Here is a 21464-nt window from a genome sequence, read left to right as displayed (position 1 = left end):
TTGTTACTTTGGTCCCAGCTCTCTGCAGGTCATTCGCTAGGTTCCCCCGTGTGTTTCTGGGATTTTTGCTCACCGTTCTTGTGATCATTTTGACCCCACGGGGTGAAATCTTGCGTGGAGCCCCAGATCGAGGGAGATTATCAGTGGACGTGTATGTCTTCCATTTCCTAATAATTGCTCCCACAGTTGATTTCTTCAAACCAAGTTGCTTACCTATTGCAGATTCGGTGTTCCCAGCCTGGTGCAGGTCTACAATTTTGTTTCTGGTGTCCTTTGACAGCTCTTTGGTCTTGGCCATAGTGGAGTTTGGAGTGTGACTGTTTGAGGTTGTGGACAGGTGTCTTTTATACTGATAACAAGTTCAAACAGGTGCCATTAATACAGGTAACGAGTGGAGGACAGAGGAGCCTCTTAAAGAAGAAGTTACAGGTCTGTGAGAGCCAGAAATCTTGCTTGTTTGTAGGTGACCAAATACTTATTTTCCACCATAATTTGCAAATAAATTCATGAAAAATGTGATTTTTTTTCTTTTTTTTTCTCATTGTTTGTCATAGTTGAAGTGTACCTATGATGAAACTTACAGGCCTCTCTCATCTTTTTCAGTTGGAGAACATGCACAATTGGTGGCTGACTAAATACTGTACACAGAAAACATCAAACACTCCTGGTAACCTCCTCAATTTATAGGTTAAAATGGAAAAGTCCCAATTCCTATTATTACTGATGATGTAGAGTTAATTTGAATTGTCATTGACTTTTGTCTGGCAACATGATGATGTCTAGCATTATATCTGAAATGAACCAAATCTCTATTAGAGGCTTTTTTCTTAACATATAAATGCCTTTACAATTTCTTACACTTGACATGATTAAACGTCATAATTTAATTCAGGATGTCTCAATGGTGTGACCACCATTGGGAATAATTAAACGTTTTTTGGATGACTTAATGAGCTCTGCTGCATATTCCTGTCTAGTCTGAAATGCAGAATGTTCACTGACAAAACAGATACAGATGGCGAATGTTATTTCTGGCATCAGTGAATGCTTTACCCTTGCAGTGTGCTTGTTTACTATTTGCTATATGTTTACTAGATATCTATTACTTGTTTACTATTGGTTTACACAGACAGTAATGAGACCAAAACATGGTCTTTTGCTACTGCAGTATTAGTAAAAGTATGTGGTTGATACTCTATCAGATAATGTTAAACCGTAATTGTACTTTCTTCAAAAGTCTCTAAGTTTTGTATTATGTCATTTCCAAAGCACCCCATCATTACATGATGAAAATCCCCTTGTGATTATGTGATGTCTGCTGTTTTCTGATCAGATCGATAGTGTGCTTATGACTAAACTTGCTTGGAGAGAGTCCTGAGAATAGACCCATACTGATCATCCTAGTTCATGACGCACCAAAACACAGCCACTTTCCATTGGTTGTGTTCTATCTATCTGAACAAGTGTGTTTTGGTTGCTTTGTGTGTTCCAATGCACAATGAAGAAATGGTCTTCAGCTCTCTCACTCTCTATCCAAAAACTCTCTGATCAAAGTTTTTCAAGATTCTACTACATTATGCTATTTTAAACATGAAACACCCTTACCAAAAATCCTCTCATCCCTTCCAAACTCCAAATACTTTTTCTTAAACGTTTGTCTGTCTACTAGGAGCATATGGAGCAGGCCAGACGGCACCACTGACTCCTCAACAAGGTACTGGTGTCTTCCTTTTTCCCCCTGTTGTAAGGTATCTGTCGTCCTACTCAGTCAAACCTTACACCACACAGTCAATGCATGGGAGAGAAATTTGCTTGAAATAATCAGATTTTCTGTTACACCTAGTACATTTCCTATTTTATTATAATCAGTCTATTCTTAGCGGAGGATGACATTCTAATCTCATCCAAATAATCTTACGTGATGAGAGGATGGGGTTTGATAGAACAGTGAGTACTTGTCGTCAGTGCAGATGGTGTACCAACCAGTGTCTATTAAAGTCCGATAATCTGAATTTTCCTGAGCACAGGGAAGATTACTGACAGTCAGATTATGTTTCATAAAGTAAGGCAGGTTTTTCAGAGCTAGTTTAATAAGACCTATGACATGTCAGGATTTAGAGAATTTGATGTCCTACTCCAGTGGTGCTGTGCTGATATTGTGTGGAAATCTTTGGGATATTAACCTAATGTAAATTCACAAGTCACTGTCCGTCTGTATTTGTAGTGCAGAGCCAGGGGAGGTTGGTGGGAGAAGCAATAGGAAGATGGGCTCATTGTAATGGCTGGAATGGAGTCCATAATTTTGTGTTTGATACCGTTGCATTTATACCATTCTAGTCTTTACAATGAGCCCATTCTCCTATAGCTCCTCCCACCAGCCTCCTCTGTCAGTGCATATGTTTGCTAAGAGCAAACCACTGTATATTAGCACTGCCAAGAGAGAAACTGCTCAGTGCATCCAGTGCTTTTTCGGAAAATATTCAGACCCCTTAACTTTTTCCACATTTTGTTACGTTTCAGTCTTATTCTAAAATTGATTAAATTGTTTTTTTTCCCTCATCAATCTACACACAATACCCCATAATGACAAACAGTTTTTTATTTTTGGGGGCTAATTTATATATAAAAAACTGAAATATTACATTTACATTAGTATTCAGACCCTTTACTCAGTACTTTGTTGAAGCCCTTTTGGCAGCAATTACAGAATCGAGTCTTCTTGGATATGCCGATACAAGCTTGGCACACCTGTATTTGGGGAGTACAGCCCATTCTTCTCTGCAGATCCTCTCAAGTTCTGTCCGGTTGGATGCGGAGCGTTGCTGCACAGTTATTTTCAGGTCTCTCTAGAGATGTTCGATCGGGTTCAAGTCCAGGCTCTGGCTGGGCCACTCAAGAACATTCAGAGATTTGCCCCAAAGCCACTCCTGCGCTGTCTTGGCTGTGTGCTTAGGGTTGTTGTCCTGTTGGAAGGTGAGCCGTTGCCCCAGTCTCATGTCCTGAGCACTCTGGAGCTGTTTTTTATCAAGGATCTTTCTGTACTTTGCTCTGTTCATCTTACCCTCGATCTTGACTAGTCTCCCAGTCCCTACCACTGAAAAACATCCCCACAATATGATGCTGCCACCACCATGTTTCACCATAGGAATGGTGTCAGGTTTCCTCCAGATGTGACGCTTGGCATTCAGGCCAAAGTGTTCAATCTTGGTTTCATCAGACCAGAGAATCTTGTTTCTCATGGTCAGAGTTCTTTAGGTGCCTTTTTGGCAAACTCCAAGCGGACTGTCATGTGCCTTTTACTGAGGAGTGGCATCCGTTTGGTCACTCTACCATAAAGGCCTGATTGGTGGAGTGCTGCAGAGATGGTTGTCCTTCTGGAAGGTTCTCATATATCCACAGAAGAACTCTAAAGCTCTGTCAGAGTGACCATCGGGTTCTTGGTGACCCCTAACCAACTCCCTTCTCCCCCAATTGATCAGCTCTAGGAAGAGTCTTGGTGGTTCCAAACTTCTTCCATTTAAGAATGATGAAGGGCACTGTGTTCTTGGGGACCATCAATGCTGCAGAAACCCTTCCCCAGATCTGTGCCTCGACACAATCCTTTTTCGGAGCTCTACAGACTATTCCTTCGACCTCCACTTAGTTGTTGCTCTGACATGCACTGTCAACTGTGGGACCTTAAACAGACAGTTCTGTCCCTTTCCAAATCATGTCCAATCAATTGAATTTACAACAGGTGAACTCCAATCAAGTTGTAGAAACATCTCAAGGATGATCAATGGAAACAGGATGCACCTGAGCTCAATTTTGAGTCTCATAGCAAGTCAAATCAAATTTATTTATATAGCCCTTCGTACATCAGCTGATATCTCAAAGTGCTGTACAGAAACCCAGCCTAAAACTCCAAACAGCAAGCAATGCAGGTGTAGAAGCACAGTGGCTAGGAAAAACTCCCTAGAAAGGCCAAAACCTAGGAAGAAACCTAGAGAGGAACCAGGCTATGTGGGGTGGCCAGTCCTCTTCTGGCTGTGCCGGGTGGAGATTATAACAGAACATGGACAAGATGTTCAAATGTTCATAAATGACCAGCATGGTCAAATAATAATAATCACAGGCAGAACAGTTGAAACTGGAGCAGCAGCACAGCCAGGTGGACTGGGGACAGCAAGGAGTCATCATGTCAGGTAGTCCTGAGGCATGGTCCTAGGAATCAGGTCCTCCGAGAGAGAGAAAGAAAGAGAGAATTAGAGAGAGCATACTTAAATTCACACAGGACACCGATAGGACAGGAGAAGTACTCCAGATATAAAGGCTGAGACAGGAGGGGTCAGGAGACACTGTGGCCCCATCCGAGGACACCCCCGGACAGGGCCAAACAGGAAGGATATAACCCCACCCACTTTGCCAAAGCACAGCCCCCACACCACTAGAGGGATATCTTCAACCACCAACTTACCATCCTGATACAAGGCCGAGCATAGCCCACAAAGATCTCTGCCACGGCACAACCCAAGGGGGGGCACCAACCCAGACAAGAAGATCACATCAGTGACTCAACCCCTCCTAGGGACGGTATGAAAGAGCCCTAGTAAGCCAGTGACTCAGCCCCTGTAATAGGGTTTGAGGCAGAGAATCCCAGTGGAAAGAGGAGAATCGGCCAGGCAGAGACAGCAAGGGCGGTTCGTTGCTCCAGAGCCTTTCCGTTCACCTTCACACTCCTGGGCCAGACTACACTCAATCATATCACCCACTGAAGAAATGAGTCTTTTTGGGGCTTCACCATGTTTCATTGAAATGTACAGCTGTGTGTCATCCGCATAGCAGTGAAAGTTAACATTATGTTTTCGAATGACATCCACAAGAGGTAAAACATATAGTGAAAACAATAGTGGTCCTAAAATGGAACCTTATGGAACACCGAAATGTACAGTTGATTTGTCAGAGGACAAACCATTCACAGAGACAAACTGATATCTTTCTGACAGATAAGATCTAAACCAGGCCAGAACTTGTCCTTGTAGACCAATTTGGGTTTCCAATCTCTCCAAAAGAATGTGGTGATCGATGGTATCAAAAGCAGCACTAAGGTCTAGGAGCACGAGGACAGATGACATTAAAAGGTAATTTACCACCTTCACAAGTGCTATGATGGGGTCTAAAACCAGACTGAAGCATTTCGTATACATTGTTTGTCTTCAGGAAGGCAGTGAGTTGCTGCGCAACAGCCTTTTCTAAAATTTTTGAGAGGAATGGAAGATTCGATATAGGCCGATAGTTTTTTTGATTTTCTGGGTCAAGGTTAGGCTTTTTCAAGAGAGGCTTTATTACTGCCACTTTTAGTGAGTTTGGTACACATCCGGTGGATAGAGAGCCGTTTATTATGCTCAACATAGGAGGGCCAAGCACAGGAAGCAGCTCTTTCAGTAGTTTAGTTGGAATAGGGTCCAGTATGCAGCTTGATGGTTTAGAGGCCATGATTGTTTTCATCATTGTGTCAAGAGATATAGTACTAAAACACTCTCTTGAGTGTTTTAGATCCTAGGTCCTGGCAGAGTTGTGCAGACAACTGAGCTTTGAAGGAATACGCACATTTAAAGAGGAGTCCGTAATTTGCTTTCTAATAATCATGATCTTTTCCTCAAAGAAGTTCATGAATTTATCACTGCTAAAGTGAAAGCCATCCTCTCTTGGGGAATGCTGCTTTTTAGTTAGCTTTGCGACAGTATCAAAAAGGAATTTCGGATTTTCCTCAATTAAGTTGGAAAAATAGGATGATCGAGCAGCAGTAAGGGCTCTTCGATACTGCACGGTACTGTCTTTCCAAGCTAGTCGGAAGACTTCCAGTTTGGTGTGGCGCCATTTCCGTTCCAATTTTCTGGAAGCTTGCTTCAGAGCTCGGGTATTTTCTGTGTACCAGGGAGCTAGTTTCTTGTGAGAAATGTTTTTAGTTTTTAGGGGTGCAACTGCTTCTAGGGTATTGCGTAAGGTTAAATTGAGTTCCTCAGTTAGGTGGTTAACGGATTTTTGTCCTCTGGCTTCCTTGGGTAGACAGAGGGAATCTGGAAGGACATCAAGAAATCTTTGTGTTGTTTGTGAATTTATAGCACGACTTTTGATGTTCCTTGGTTGGGGTCTGAGCAGATTATTTGTTGCAATTGCAAACATAATAAAATGGTGATCCGATAGTCCAGGATTATGAGGAAAAACATTAAGTTCCACAAGATTTATTCCCTGGGACAAAACTAGGTCCAGAGTATGATTGTGACAGTGAGTGGGTCCAGAGACATGTTGGACAAAACCCACTGAGTCGATGATGGCTCCGAAAGCCTTTTGGAGTGGATCTGTGGACTTTTCCATGTGAATATTAAAGTCACCAAAGATTAGAATATTATCTGCTATGACTACAAGGTCCGATAGGAATTCAGGGAACTCAATGAGGAACGCTGTATATGGCCCAGGAGGCCTGTAAACAGTAGCTATAAAAAGTGATTGAGTAGGCTGCATAGATTTCATGACTAGAAGCTCAAAAGACGAAAACGTCGTTTTTTTTTTGTAAATTGAAATTTGCTATCGTAAATGTTAGCAACACCTCCGCCTTTGCGGGATGCACGGGGGATATGGTCACTAGTGTAGCCAGCAGGTGAGGCCTCAATTAACACAGTAAATTCATCAGGCTTAAGCCATGTTTCAGTCAGGCCAATCACATCAAGATTATGATCAGTGATTAGTTCATTGACTATAATTGCCTTTGAAGTAAGGGCTCTAACATTAAGTAGCCCTATTTTGAGATGTGAGGTATCATGATCTCTTTCAATAATGACAGGAATGGAGGAGGTCTTTATCCTAGTGAGATTGCTAAGGCGAACACCGCCATGTTTAGTTTTGCCCAACCTAGGTCGAGGCACAGACACGGTCTCAATGGGGATAGCTGAGCTGACTACACTGACTGTGCTAGTGGCAGACTCCACTATGCCGGCAGGCTGGCTAACAGCCTGCTGCCTGGCCTGCACCCTATTTCATTGTGGAGCTAGAGCCCTGTCTATGTTGGTAGACAAGATGAGAGCACCCCTCCAGCTAGGATGGAGTCCGTCACTCCTCAGCAGGTCAGGCCTGGTTCTGTTTGTGGGTGAGTCCCAGAAAGAGGGCCAATTATCTACAAATTCTATCTTTTGGGAGGGGCAGAAAACAGTTTTCAACCAGCGATTGAGTTGTGAGACTCTGCTGTAGAGCTCATCACTTCCCCTAACTGGGAGGGGGCCAGAGACAATTACTCGATGCCGACACATTTTTCTAGCTGATTTACACGCTGAAGCTATGTTGCGCTTGGTGATCTCTGACTGTTTCATCCTAACATCGTTGGTGCCGACGTGGATAACAATATCTATACTCTATACTCTCTACACTCGCCAGCTTTAGCCAGCACCATCTTCAGATTAGCCTTAACGTCGGTTGCCATGGCCCCTGGTAAACAGTGTATGATCGCTGGATGATTCGTTTTAAGTCTAATACTGCGGGTAATGGTGTCGCCAATGACTAGAGTTTTCAATTTGTCAGAGCTAATGGTGGGAAGCTTCGGCATCTCAGACCCCGTAACGGGAAGAGTAGAGACCAGAGAAGGCTCGGCCTCTGACTCCGACTCGCTGCTTAATGGGGAAAACCGGTTGAAAGTTTCTGTCGGCTGAATGAGCACACCGGTTGAGCATTCCTACAGCATTTCCCTCCAGAAACCATGAGTAAGTTGTCCGGCTGCGGGGACCGTGTGAGGGGATTTATACTAACGTTACTATCTGTACTTACTGGTGGCACAGACGCTGTTTCATCCTTTCCTACACTTAAATTACCCTTGCCTAACGATTGCGTCTGAAGCTGGGCTTGTAGCACAGCTATCCTCGCCGTAAGGCGATCGTTCTCCTGTATATGATGAGTACAGCGACTGCAATTAGAAGGCATCATGTTAATGTTACTACTTAGCTTCGGCTGTTGGATGTCCTGACGAACCACGTCTAGGTAAAGCTTCCTGAGTGAAAAAGTTGAATAAAAACATAAATATAAACGGTAATTAAAAAGTAAAAACCGTAAAGTTGTCAGGTAGCAAAGTAAGGTTGGCAACAAAACGCACAGCAACGTGTAAACAAGTCTGCAAGTTGTGACCGGAAATGGCGTCACAATGGAAGTATGTGCAAGTGGTTTGAATACTTATGTAAATAAGGTATTACTGTTTTTGTCTAATCAGAATCCACTTTTTCAGCTACAGTCCTAGTCAAAAGTTTGGACACACTTACTCATTCCAGGGTTTTACTTTATTTCTACTCTTTTCTACATCAAAACTATGAAATAACATATATGGAATCATGTAGTGACCAAAAGAGTGTTGAATAAATCAAAATCTATTTTACATTTGAAATTCTTCACAGTAGCCACCCTTTGCATTGATGACAGCTTTGCACACTCTTGGCATTCTCTCAACCAGCTTCATGTGGTAGTCACTCAGAATGCATTTCAATAAACAGGTGTGCCTTGTTAAAAGTTACTTTGCGGAATTTCTTTCCTTAATGTGTTTGAGCCAATCAGTTGTTTTGTGACAAGGTAGGGGTGGTATACAGAAGATAGCTCTATTTGGTAAAAGACCAAGTCCATATTATGGCAAGAACAGCTGAAATCAGCAAAGAGAAATTACAGTCCATCATTACTTTAAGACATGGTCAGTCAATCCGGAACATTTCAAGAACATTTTCTTTAAGTGCAGTCGCAAAAATCATCAAGCGCTATGATGAAACTGGCTCTCAAGAGGACCGCCACAGGAAAGGAAGACCCAGAGTTTCCTCTGCTACAGAAGACAAGTTCATTTGAGTTAACTGCCCCTCAAATTGCAGCCCAAATAAATGGTTCACAGATTTCAAGTAACAGACACATGTCAACATCAACTGTTCAGAGGAGACTGTGTCAATCAGGCCTTCATGGTCAAATTTCTGCAAAGAAACCACTACTAAAGGATACCAATAATAAGAAGAGACTTGCTTGGGCCAAAAAACACAATCAATGGACATTAGACCGGTGGAAATCTGTCCTTTGGTCTGATGAGTCCAAATTTGAGAATTTTGGTTCCAACCGCTGTCTTTGTGAGACGCAGAATAGGTGAATGGATGATCTCCGCATGTGTGGTTTCCATCGTGAAGCATGGAGGAGGAGGTGTGATGGTGTGGGGTTTCTTTGCTGGTGACACTGTCTGTGATTTATTTAGAATTCAAGGCACACTTAACTAGCAGGGCTACCACAGCATTCTGCAGCGATACCCAATCTCAATTGGTTTGCGCATAGTGGGACTATCATTTTTTTTTCAACTGGACAATGACCCAAAACACACCTCCAGGCTGTGTAAGGGAATTTGACCAAGAAGGAGAATGATGGAGTGATGCATCAGATGACCTGGCCTCCATAATCACCCGACCTCAACCCAATTGAGATGTTTTTTTGATGAGTTGGTCCGCAGAGTGAAAGAAAAGCAGCCAACAAGTGCTGAGCATATGTGGGAACTCCTTCAAGATTGTTGGAAAAGCATTTCAGGTAGGGATGCACAATATATCGGTGAACATATTGGAATTGGGCGATATTAGCTAAAAATGCCAACATCGGTATCGGCCGATGTCTACTTTAACGCCGATGTGCAACACCGATGTCAAAGCTGATGTGCGTACCTATATAACGTAGGTACGTGCCGTAATGACGCCACATAAAATGTTGCGCTACACGTGCAACACAGCATTCATAACCTAGCCCACAATGGCTGCTGTGTTGATCGAGCAGTCAACAAGTCGAGCAGTCATTTGAAAGAGTAAGAAAATTTCAGCGAGACGACTCAAAAGGCGAAATCCTTTAAGGCCAAGATAATGGAATTCATTGCCCTTGACACTCAACCGTTCTCTGTCGTGGGTGATGTTGGCTTTCGCCGGCTGGTCGAGCACCGGTACACACTACCAAGTGCGCTATTTTTCCGATGTTGTTCTACCGGAGTTATACAGTAATAGTGCCACTGCTATTATCTTCAAGACACACATACTATGGAATGCCGTTTGGGTCTTTGCATGTCAAAAAATATATAGTAGCACTGTCAAAGCTATGCAAAAAAGTCTGCAAACAAGCATATACCGGTCATGAACGATGTGTTTACAATACCGCGTTGATAATTAAGCATAATTTGTTCGACCGCAACTTCTGGAGTAGGTAGCTTTAGCTTGGTACCTAGCTAGCACCAATACAACCAGCCTGAAAACAATGACCAGTAGAAACTGCAGTCATTTTCATTATTCTTCGCAATGATTTAGGAATCCTTGTGAGTAAGTATTAGCTAGATTGCCACTTGTTGTTCGCCTATTGAAATTGAACTTCAGTTCATGAAAATGAATAGCTAGCCAGTTACTTAACCCTGTTGCCCAAAGCTAATGTTATAAGCAACCAGCTAGTGTCATCTGGCTATTGAGGCTCGACCAGACTTAGTTATGTGTTGTGAAGCTAGCCACAATAAGGATTAGGCACAACAGTGGAATTTGCGGTTTGCCTTCAAAGGTATGTCATTGAAAGTGTTGCAAATGAATACAAATAGTAGAATTATGCCATACTTTTATTTTGAAGGCTAACCACAGTCCACTATTGTGGCTAATCCTTATTGTGGCAAGCTTCACATAGATGGGTCCGACCACCATTAAGATCAAATTCTTATTTACATTGACGGCCAAACCCGGATGACGTTGGGTCAATTGTGCGCCGCCCAATGGGACTCCCAATCACGGCCGGATGTGATACAGCCTGGATTCGAACCAGGGACTGTAGTGATGCCTCTTGCACTGAGATGCAGTGCCTTAGAGCGCTGGGTGTGTGTGTTAACTATTTAACTGTACTAGAATGCTTAAAAGGACGCTAAAATTTTAAATATTGGGTATCGGTATCGATTTCTTTGGCAAGGACAATATCGGATACCGGTATCGGCCAAAAATGTCATATAGGTGCATCACTCATTTCAGGTGAAGCTGGTTGAGAGATTGCCAAGAGTGTGCAAAGCTGTCATCAAGGCAAAGGGTGGCTACTTTGAAGAATCAAAAATATTTAAATCAAATCAAATTTATTTATATAGCCCTTTGTACATCAGCTGATATCTCAAAGTGCTGTACAGAAACCCAGCCTAAAACCCCAAACAGCAAGCAATGCAGGTGTAGATTTGTTTAACACTTTTTTGGTTACTACAGGATTCCATATGTGTTATTTCCTAGTTTTGATGTCTTCACTATTATTGTATAATGTAGAAAATAGTCCAAAAAAATAGAAAAAACCCTTAAATGAGTAGGTATGTCCAATCCTTTGACTGGTACTTAGTAGATAGTCGTCAGCCTTTTGCTCACATAGGTGTGTTTTTATATAACTATTTTAACCTTTCACGCATTTACAATGGCAAATCTACAAATGCCAAATGATGTGCTATTGCCAATAATCTGTGCTAATGCAATATCATAAATTATTATGACTGGTTGTTATGACTTGTCATCATGCCCTCATGCCATCAAGTCATCAATGTAGGCCCCTTTATGGTGCATAGATCAAGTATTATTCACATTATATTAGACACATACTGATCACACCTCTGAGTACACCCTGCACCCCTACTGTGGGAAACCTGCAGTTCAAATCATTACATTTGTAATAGCTAAGAATTATTCATTAACACTATCGATTTAGGGCATCCTATGCAGTCGCAGCACAAGTGAATATCAATAGCTCCTCTATATTTAGCATATGCAGCTAGCCAACCAATTATTGTCGGAAGCTGCTATAGACCACCAAGTGCTAACAGTCAGTGTCTGGATAATATGTGTGAAATGCTTGATAATGTATGTGATATCAACAGAGAAGTATATTTTCTGGGTGATTTAAATATTGACTGGCTATCATCAAGCTGCCCACTCAGGAAAAAACTTCAAACTGTAACCAGTGCCTACAACCTGGATCAGGTTGTCAGTCAACCTACCAGGGTAATTACAAACAGCACAGGAATTAAATCATCAACATGTATTGATCACATCTTTGCTAATGCTAATGCTAATGGGGATCCATAATAAATACAAATACAACCTGTTAGCATTTTTCATGTTTGTCAACCTGTTAGCATATGCTAACTCACTCACAAGGCTTCCTGGGGCTCTTGGCTGCTGTGGTCAAGCAACAGATTTCCAGAAAGTTTTCTCATCTGTGCAGTGTGGTTAGAAAAACATATTAAAGCTGCTCAGGAAATTACTTGCCAACACTGTTTAAAAAATTATAATTAGTGATCACAAAAACACCTGTGATTAACTAACCTTTTTTCGCAGCCAAAGCAGCCAAGTATGGCCCACTCCAGGGCTTCCTTGGTGGGGCAGGAGGAGGAGGCTACAGACCAGGTATGATAAGACACACACTCTGGCATGTGACCAAAAAAATGACATAAATCTGATACCGAACCAAGTACAAATGCAAACCCTCTTACAAATGCATGCATTTAAAATATCCTCTCTTCCAATGTTGTTTCTCTACAGGAGGAGTTGCTGCTGGATGCCAAAGCAAATACTGTGGAAGGCAGAAGTAGAGGGTGTTCTTCAGAAGAAGTTGAACCTCAAGAAACAATGGTGCTACTGCATGATCTAGAATGTACATTTTATATGCACAAAATCCCCCATTAGAGTATGTAAAGATATGTTGTACTTTATTTGACTCAATACATTTTTTATACAAACCCACCGACCCAGACTTTTGCACACATTTGATGTGACTTAGTGTTTTTGATTGTGCCTTTATCATTGTTCGTGGTGTTCATCAGCTCTTACTGACATGCCTGCGATGCTCCCCTTTTAGTAGTTACCAAGTGTTTGTGTGTGCATGCATGTGTGTGGGCGTTGATATGTGGCTGTGTGTCTCTCTATGTGCTTGTGAGCTTGCACATGTTGCCAGAGATGTTTGGGTATATAGGAGAATATGAAAGATTATCCAACTAGAGCCATTAAGCATGCTTTGAATGCAGATAAGTGCTCCAAGTCAAAACCAGCACCATTCCTGTAACTGTACATCCCTCTCCATGTGCTCAGTGTCTGTGTGTACCAAAGTTGGAGCTCTTCGCATACTGACATGTCAAACCAAGGGTTGAGCTTCAAGGGGTGTGGATAGTAAAGTGCTGATAAACTTTGGCCATGTATCTTCAGAACTGCCTCCTCTGGCTTTCTATCATCTCTGCTGCTATTTATATCCCTGGGTGAAATAGCAGTGGCATAGCATGTGTGTGTGTGGGCACAGGTTTCACAGTCCATCTGCCATCTTCAACTTTGACTATATTTTAAGGGCCATGGTGTAAGTAGCCTTCTTACCTTGATTTCTGACAAACTTGTGAAGTATGATGAGCAGGTGTTGCTCTGAATGTGGTAAAGCTGATGACAATCAATCAAAGGTGTTCAAAAGATTTGTAGGTGATATCTTGAGTGATATTCATAGCATACATTGTGTTGGTTTGTACCCAATACATTTGAAACAGTGTTTATTGTTTTTTAAGTGATTTGTATGTTTTTAGTTTTACAAAAATGTAAAAGTAAAACTGAAATTCTTTCGATACTGCTCTGGCATGTATTGTACATTATGTATGTATGAATTGAACATTTTGTTTTATTAATTACATATACTTTTTCTGGTGTGCTAGATTAAGTGCCTAGAATGTTATGCATATCTGAAGTCATTCTAGTTTCACATGCAGTTATAGTTTCATTTATGCAAGTTGTCGCTCATTATTCAAGTTTCAAATGTTTCCGCTCATGAAAGTAGACTATCACCATATTTGTGTCATCTTGAATAAGGCAAAACATGTTTGTTAAAAAAAATATATATTTGGGTAATGCATTTAATCACTGATGAGAATTGTTATACTGTATATGTAAGGGCTTTTTTAATATGTGTCTGTGTGTAGGCTTCCCCTAGTCTGTGTAAATTGTGAGAGTGAGCTCCCATTTCACTCTTTACTTGAGTTAGTTACAGTTGAATAAGACTCACTAGACATTACTGACCAAATATGGATTCACTCTGTTATGAAGTTACACTACGATGAATCTTTAGGGATTGTGTAGACTGTATGTTGTAGTAATTGCCCTAGGTTATCATGACTCTCACTCGCTTCAGTTCTTGTAGCCTACCCGTAGGGCTTTTTCTGAACTGTGTGTGAGCCGCTCGGATCCGGGGCACGCCGCACCGTGTCTTCCATGCGGTGGGATAGTATTCATCTTATTTAAATGGCAAAAAAGGAGGAATGATGGGGTTTTGCACTTTTACATTTTCATGACGCACATGTGACTTGTTCCCGGTAATCCCGGCATTTTATTTGCTTAAGTAAAATAACGAAATAAAATGGTTAATAAATACACATTTGTGCCCAGGTATCCGCTTTTTTCCACCTGCACCAACATATCAAAATTAATCAATGGCTCCAATGTTATTCAGGAACTTTAAAATGTCTGAATGTAGACTTTTACGGCAACTAGCCTATTCCAGCATGCTCTCATAGACTAGATGACTATTCTAATACAGCTATTCTGATACATCTCCTATTTCTGTGATGGGTGCATTGCGCATCGCTTCGTCTCTCTGCTCTCAGTTGCTTTTGATTGTGCTACGCAGACCAAATTTCCAGGGATTGTTGTCGGTTGGCCAACCCATATTTTCCGGTCCCCCGGCCTGACTGTTTCAAATCGCCCATTCTCTCTTCATCGAATGAATCGAAGTAGTATCCAGCTGTGAGGATCTAGTCTATCCGGCTTCATAAACACACACCACGAATAGCGGGGCTTTGGTCGAAGTGAGACCGGTAATCTGTTCATCAGAGTCAGGCTCTCATAGAGCCCGGAATCGGAGAGTGAATGAGGTTGATGCTGCTCTGTTGTGACTGGAAGGACGAACGTATGGGAGAGGAGGAAGGTGAGTAAGTTTTCGATACGCAGTTTCTTTCTGGAACCGTGATAGCGGGTGCCTTGAAGCATGTGTGAGGGCGGGAGATGTTATTAGAGCGAGCGCAGTGCATCCTTCCGCGCTCGAGAACAGAGATGCTCCATTGAATTCATAATAAACGACACCATGCACACCATACACAATAAACAATAGATACATTGTGTTATAGTGTTTTTGGAGGGTTAGCTTTATGAAAAGTATTCTGTGAGAATGGTCAATAAAGAATGTCCAGTATGTCCTTGTTTTGCTGCAAAAACCCAAGTAGGTAACCTTAGTCTTACCTATTTTATTTCCGAGTAACACAAGCCCGCTGCATAATGCTAACAAGGCTGGGATGGTGTTTAGAAGTATAATAATGTGTCTATTTCAACTGCTAATGTTTTGGTTAGTTCAATCTAATTAAATCAAAATTAAATGGGGTGGTGAAACTGTAGCGATGCTCTAACCTAGAACAACACAACTGATACAGTTACACTTTCTTTGAAACAATACCTTTCCTTGTCATTCCATTCCTGTGAATCCATGACCTCGTTTAGCCTACTTTCAATGTAACTACACTGAACAAAAATATAAACGCAAATGTAAATGGTTGGTCCCATGTTTCATGAGCTGAAATAAAATATCCCCAAAAAGGTTCCATATGCACAAAAATATGATTTATCTAAAATGTTGTGCACAAATTTGTTTACATTGGCATATCAAGAAGCTGATTAAACAGCATCATAATTACACAGGTGTACGTTGAACTGGGGACAGTAAAAGGCCTTCAAGTTTTGAGGGAGTGTGCAATTGGCCTGCTGACTGCAGAAATCTCCAACAGAGCTGTTGCAAGATATTTTAATCTTCATTTCTCAACAACAAGTCGCCCTCCAACTAAGTTTTAGAGAATTTGGCAGTAGGTCTAACCAGCCTCACAACCGCAGACCATGTGTATGGTGTTGTGTGGGTGAGTGGTTTGCTGATGTCAACGTTGTGAACAAAGTGCCCCATGGTGGTGGTGGGTTTTTATTTTTTTTATTTTTTTATTTCACCTTTATTTAACCAGGTAGGCTACTTGAGAACAAGTTCTCATTTGCAACTGCGACCTGGCCAAGATAAAGCATAGCAGTGTGAGCATACAACAAAGAGTTACACATGGAGTAAAGAATTAACAAGTCAATAACACAGTAGAAAACAAAGGGGGGGTCTATATACAATGTGTGCAAAAGGCATGAGGAGGTAGGCAAATAAATGGGCAGGCATAAGCTATGGACAATGAACACAATTGCATTTTATCGATGGCAATTTGAATGCAGGTTCCCTGACAAGATCCTGAGGCCCATTGTCATGCCATTCATCCTCTGCCATCACCTCATGTTTCAGAATGATAATGCAACGCCCAATGTCTCAAGGATCTGTACACAATTCCTGGAAGCTGAAAATGTCCCAGTTCTTCCATGGCCTGCATACTCACCAGACATGTCACACATTGAGCATGTTTGGGTTGCTCTGGATCAACGTGTACGACAGGGTGTTCCAGTTCCCGCCAATATCCAGCAACTTCGCACAGCCATTGAGGAGGAGTGGGACAACATTCCACAGGCCAGAATTAACAGCCTGATTAACTCTGTAAAGGAGATGTGTTGCGCTGCAGAAGGCAAATGGGGGTCACACCAGATACTGACTCTTTATTTCATCCAATCCACTACCTTTTTTTAAAGCTATCTGTGACCAAGTCATGTGAAATCCATAGATTATGACCTAATGAGCATTGAACTGCTGTTCCACTAATTGCCAAAGTAATGCCAATTAAGTGAGTGAGCCATATAAGTGAGTTGTGACAGAGAGAGCTTTGAATTTTGTGAAGATATGGGATATACATTTTAAATGATAAATATAGACACCCACCTGAGCGACCCATACACTAAGGATAAGTCTTTATCTGTTTTAAAGGCCTGCTGCAAGTAGCCTATAGGCAGCCAAGACAGAAAGATAAATGCGATCAGAGACCCACTAAAGCAGCACCGGCCCCTCAAGAGTCTAAGCTTACCTGACAGGGTTGGTCCTACAAAGCCCAAACCCCTGGATGGTTGAGCATAATATACAAGGAATTTATCAAAGCTATTAATGAGAACCTTGATGACCTTGTACCTAGCCGGTGGGGATTCCGGTGGGGTGCCCCAACCCAGGCAGTGGCAGTGCTGGCAACACTAGCTGTAGTAACCCATGGGAAGAGGGTCACACTCGGACAATCAGAGAGGGGGCAAAATATTGTGGTCTTGGTGGCACAAAATAATCAGAGGTCTGACTGCACAGAGATGCTTGGGAAATGGGGGACCAGCATGTGTGTGTTCCTACATGATTCCATATGTGTTATTTAATAGTTTTGATGTCTTCTCTATTATTCTACAATGTAGAAAATAGTTCAAATAAAGAAAAACCCTTGAATGAGGTGGTGTGTCCAAACTATTGACTGGTACTGTATACATTTTTTTATAACTGTATATAATACAATCAAGGTGAGGGCGTTGGAAATGCTTTGGTTGGTTGATCTGTTTTTGTGGCTGGCACTGTGTGCTCTTTTTAAAGGATGTGTCCCAATCGCTCAAAGGCCCTAGGATCCAGGGGGACAAGGGTGGTCTGCCAGTCACTGGGATGACAACCTAACTTGGGATGGGGGTAGAGGGTGGAATAGCGGAGAACAATTGGAGGTTTAGGTTTAGCAGTGCAAATATCATGGTACAGCTATATGGACACTAAATCATTATGGTACTTTCTAATGGTAAGTTTACAAGCATATATTATGATAAATAGAATTGAAACTTGTATCGCATTATGGTAAATGGTGAAATAAGTATAGCCAGTTTTTATAATTGTAATGGCTTAGCAGATAAGAAAAGAGAAGGAATATAATACCTATTGTTTACAGGAAACTCATTCAAAAATGTTAGATGGGGGGGGTATACTTCTCCCATGGGTAAAGAAACTCAAAAGGGGTGATGGTATTAATAAACAATCATTTTGATTCGAATGTGCAAATTGTTCAAGCGGATCCGCAAGACAGATTATTGTAATTATGTTATTGGACCATAAACAGATTTGGCTCTTTAATCTATGTGGTCCAAATAATGATGATCCACACTTCTTTGAAAATGTATATAATAATTGATCAAGCAGTACAAGACTCTATTATTATGGTGGGGGATTATAATACGGTTTTAAATACCTCAATGGAACGTAAAGGAAATTACTCTACAAACTAGCACCCTTGTGCACTTAAGGAAATCACGAATATCATGGATATATTGGAACTAGTGGATATATGGGGGCTTAAATATCCTGACCTAGTGAGTTATACAAGACGGAGGCTCAATCAAGCTAGTCGTCTTGACTATTTTCTAATGTCATTCTCGCTGGCACCAAAAGTAAAAAAAATACATTTAAAAAAGTGTTGATAGGGGACCGGTAGGTCTTCCTCATGTAGCTCGTCTCCTTGTCTCTTGCAAAAGTTATACAGAACTGTCACTGCAATAATGATTGTCAGGGTCGTGTCAATCTTTGTGCAGAACCCCTCCAGTAGGCACTGGAATATTTTTTGAGAGGGGTTGTATTTCCTCTTGTCTGGTGTCTGGGCGTTTTAAAAGGGATGTCATAAGGTGCCCACGACAAGCATATCCATTGTCACCTAGTAGGTGGCCTTCAAATGCCCCCCCTTTCCAGCATTGCACACAGGCGACTATTGTCAAAGATTCTGCTGTCATGGGTGGATCCTGGCCATCTAGCTACGATGTTGGTGAGCTGACCTTTGTCATCACGTTGATGGAGCAGTAACCTTTCCGATTACGGAATAATTCTCCATTCTTGCCACCAGAGTTGGGAATAGGAATGTGTCCAGTCTATTGCCCCTAGTACACCTGGGAATCTAGCTCTCCTGTAAAATCCAACTGCTGATTCCTCTTTAGGATTGAACCTTATGTACAGATTATTCAGACCAGCAATAACACTGGACGGGGACTACAATCCTGCAGACGGTTGACTTGTGGAGTCCAAAAAGATCCCCATCCACCATCTTGAAACATCCAGTTGCAACGAACCGTAGGGCCACTAAGAGCTGAAGTAGTGGGTACAGCCGCGGTCCTATCACTCCCATGCTTAATGGTTGGTGCAACCTTTCTTTCCAGTTGCATTACAGAGTCCTTGGATATGTGGTATCTCCTTGAAAACTCACCATTATCATAAAACTCAACAGGATTCAACCGGTCTCTAATTACTCTCTGAGGAACTCTGTCGTTTTGGTCTTTCCACCATAGATATGCTGTCATTTTATCAGGTAAACCACCTGGCAATGCTGTACAGAGCTCAATTTGTCCTCTGAAATTGCGTTACATGGAGGCTCCGTATGGACAGCTTTGCACACTCTTGGCATTCTATCAACCAGCTTCTGCTGGAATGCTTTTCCAACAGCCCTGAGGGAGTTCCCATATATACTGAGCACTTGTTGGCTGCTTTTCCTTCACTCTGCGGTCCAACTCATCCCAAACCATCTAATTTGGGTTGAGGTAGGGTGATTGTGGAGGCTATGCCACCTGATGCAGCACTCCATCACTCTCCTTCTTGTTCAAATATCCCTTACACAGCCTCTAGGTGTGTTGGGTTATTGTCCTGTTGAAAAACAAATGATAGTCCCACTAAGCGCAAACCAGATGGGATGGCATATGGCCGCATAATGCTGTGGTAGCCATGCTGGTTAAGTGTGCCTTGAATTCTAAATAAATCACTGACAGTGTAACCAGCAAAGCACCCCCACACCATCACACCTCCTCCATACTTCACGGTGGGAACTACACATACGGAGATCAACTGTTCACCTATTCTGCATCTCACAAAGACACAGCGGTTGGAAACAAAAATAACAAATTTAGACTCATCAGACCAAAGTACAGATTTTTACCGGTCCATTGCTTGTGTTTCTTGGCCCAAGCAAGTCTCTTCTTATTATTGGTGTCCTTTTGTAGTGGTTTCTTTGCAGCAATTCGACCATGAAGGCCTGATTCACACAGTCTCCTCTGAACAGTTGATATTGAGATGTGTCTGTTACTTGAACTCTGTGAAGCATTTATTTGGGCTGACATTTCTGAGGCTGGTAACTCTAATGTACATATCCTCTGCAGCATAGGTAACTCTGGGACTTCCTTTCCTGAGGGGATGGTTTTTGTGACTGCACTTGAAGAAATGTTCAAACGTTTTCCGTATTGACAGACCTTCATGTCTTAAAGTAATGATGGACTGTCGTTTCTCTTTTGTTTATTTGAGCTGTTCTTGCCATAATATGGAATTGGTCTTTTACCAAATAGGGCTATCTTCTGTATACCACCCCTACCTTGTCACAACACAACAGATTGGCTCAAATGCATTAATAATATATATATTTATATATAAATAAATAATAATTATATATATTTGACTAAAACAATATTGGTTGACCAACAGCCTAACAACCAAATAATTGACCAGTTGACTTATTGGGGTCAGCCCTAATTTGTGTGTATACAGTGTATTCAGAACCCTTGACTTTTTCAGCATTTATTCCACAACCTTATTCTAAAATTTATTTATTTATTTCTTCCCCTCATCAGTCTACACACAATTCCTCATAATGACAAAGTGAAAAGAGGTTTTTAATTTTTTTTTGCAAATGTATTAAAAATGAAAAACATATTATTTACATAAGTATTCAGACCCTTTGCTATGAGACTCGAAATTGAGCTCCGGTGCATCCTGTTTTCATTGATCATCCTTGAGATGTTTCTACAACTTTATTTCAATCCACCTGGGGTAAATTAAATTGATTGGACATGATTTGAAAAGTAACACACCTGTCTATATAAGGTCCCACAGCTGACAGTACATGTCAGAGCAAAAACCAAGCCATGAGGTTGAAGGAATTGTCCGTAGAGCTCAGAGACAGGATTGTGTCGAGACACAGATCTGGGGAAGGGTACCAAAACATTTGTGCAGCATTCTTAAACGGAATAAATTTGGAACCACCAAGACTCTTCCTGGTGCTGGCCGCCCGGCCAAATAGAGGGAGAAGGGCCTTGGTCAGAGAGGTGACCAAGAATCTGATGGCCACTCTGAGAGAGCTCCAGAGTTTCTCTGTGGAGTTGGGAGAACCTTCCAGAAGGACAGCCATCTCTGCAGCACTCCACCAATCAGGCCTTTATGGTAGAGTGGCCAGACGAAAGCCACTCCTCAGTAAAATGCACATGACAGCCCGCTTGGAGTTTGTCAAAAGGCACTTAAAAGACTCACACACCATGAGAAACAAGATTCTCTGGTCTGATGAAACCAAGATTGAACTCTTTGGCCTGTATGCCTAGCGTCACGTCTGGCGGAAACTTGGCACCATCCCTACTGTGAAGCATGGTGGTGGCAGCAAAATGCTGTGGGGATGTTTTTCAGCAGCAGGCACTGAGATACTG

At 41.8% G+C, this 21464-nt stretch overlaps 2 protein-coding genes across 20 annotated transcripts in view; both read left to right on the top strand.

Annotated features, from left to right (window-relative positions):
* The window catches only part of LOC109905668 (elastin), a 104439-nt gene extending 90015 nt beyond the window's left edge, over positions 1-14424 (top strand). For all 19 annotated transcript variants that reach the window (XM_031790807.1, XM_031790805.1, XM_031790799.1 and 16 more), the window contains 3 exons: positions 1670-1714; positions 12357-12425; positions 12561-14424. In XM_031790807.1, the coding sequence (XP_031646667.1) occupies positions 1670-1714; positions 12357-12425; positions 12561-12610 (164 nt within the window). In that variant the 3' untranslated portion in view covers positions 12611-14424. The remainder of the gene's footprint in view (positions 1-1669; positions 1715-12356; positions 12426-12560) is intronic.
* Positions 14425-14671: 247 nt separating this feature from the next.
* LOC109905667 (LIM domain kinase 1) overlaps positions 14672-21464 on the top strand; it is a 90535-nt gene continuing 83742 nt past the window's right edge. The window contains exon 1 of the mRNA XM_031790808.1: positions 14672-14973. Within this exon, the coding sequence (XP_031646668.1) occupies positions 14916-14973 (58 nt within the window). The 5' untranslated portion in view covers positions 14672-14915. The remainder of the gene's footprint in view (positions 14974-21464) is intronic.

This window comes from Oncorhynchus kisutch, linkage group LG15, assembly GCF_002021735.2.
Source record: "Oncorhynchus kisutch isolate 150728-3 linkage group LG15, Okis_V2, whole genome shotgun sequence".
Classification (NCBI taxonomy): domain Eukaryota; kingdom Metazoa; phylum Chordata; class Actinopteri; order Salmoniformes; family Salmonidae; genus Oncorhynchus; species Oncorhynchus kisutch.
This window is presented reverse-complemented; position numbering and strand designations above follow the sequence as displayed.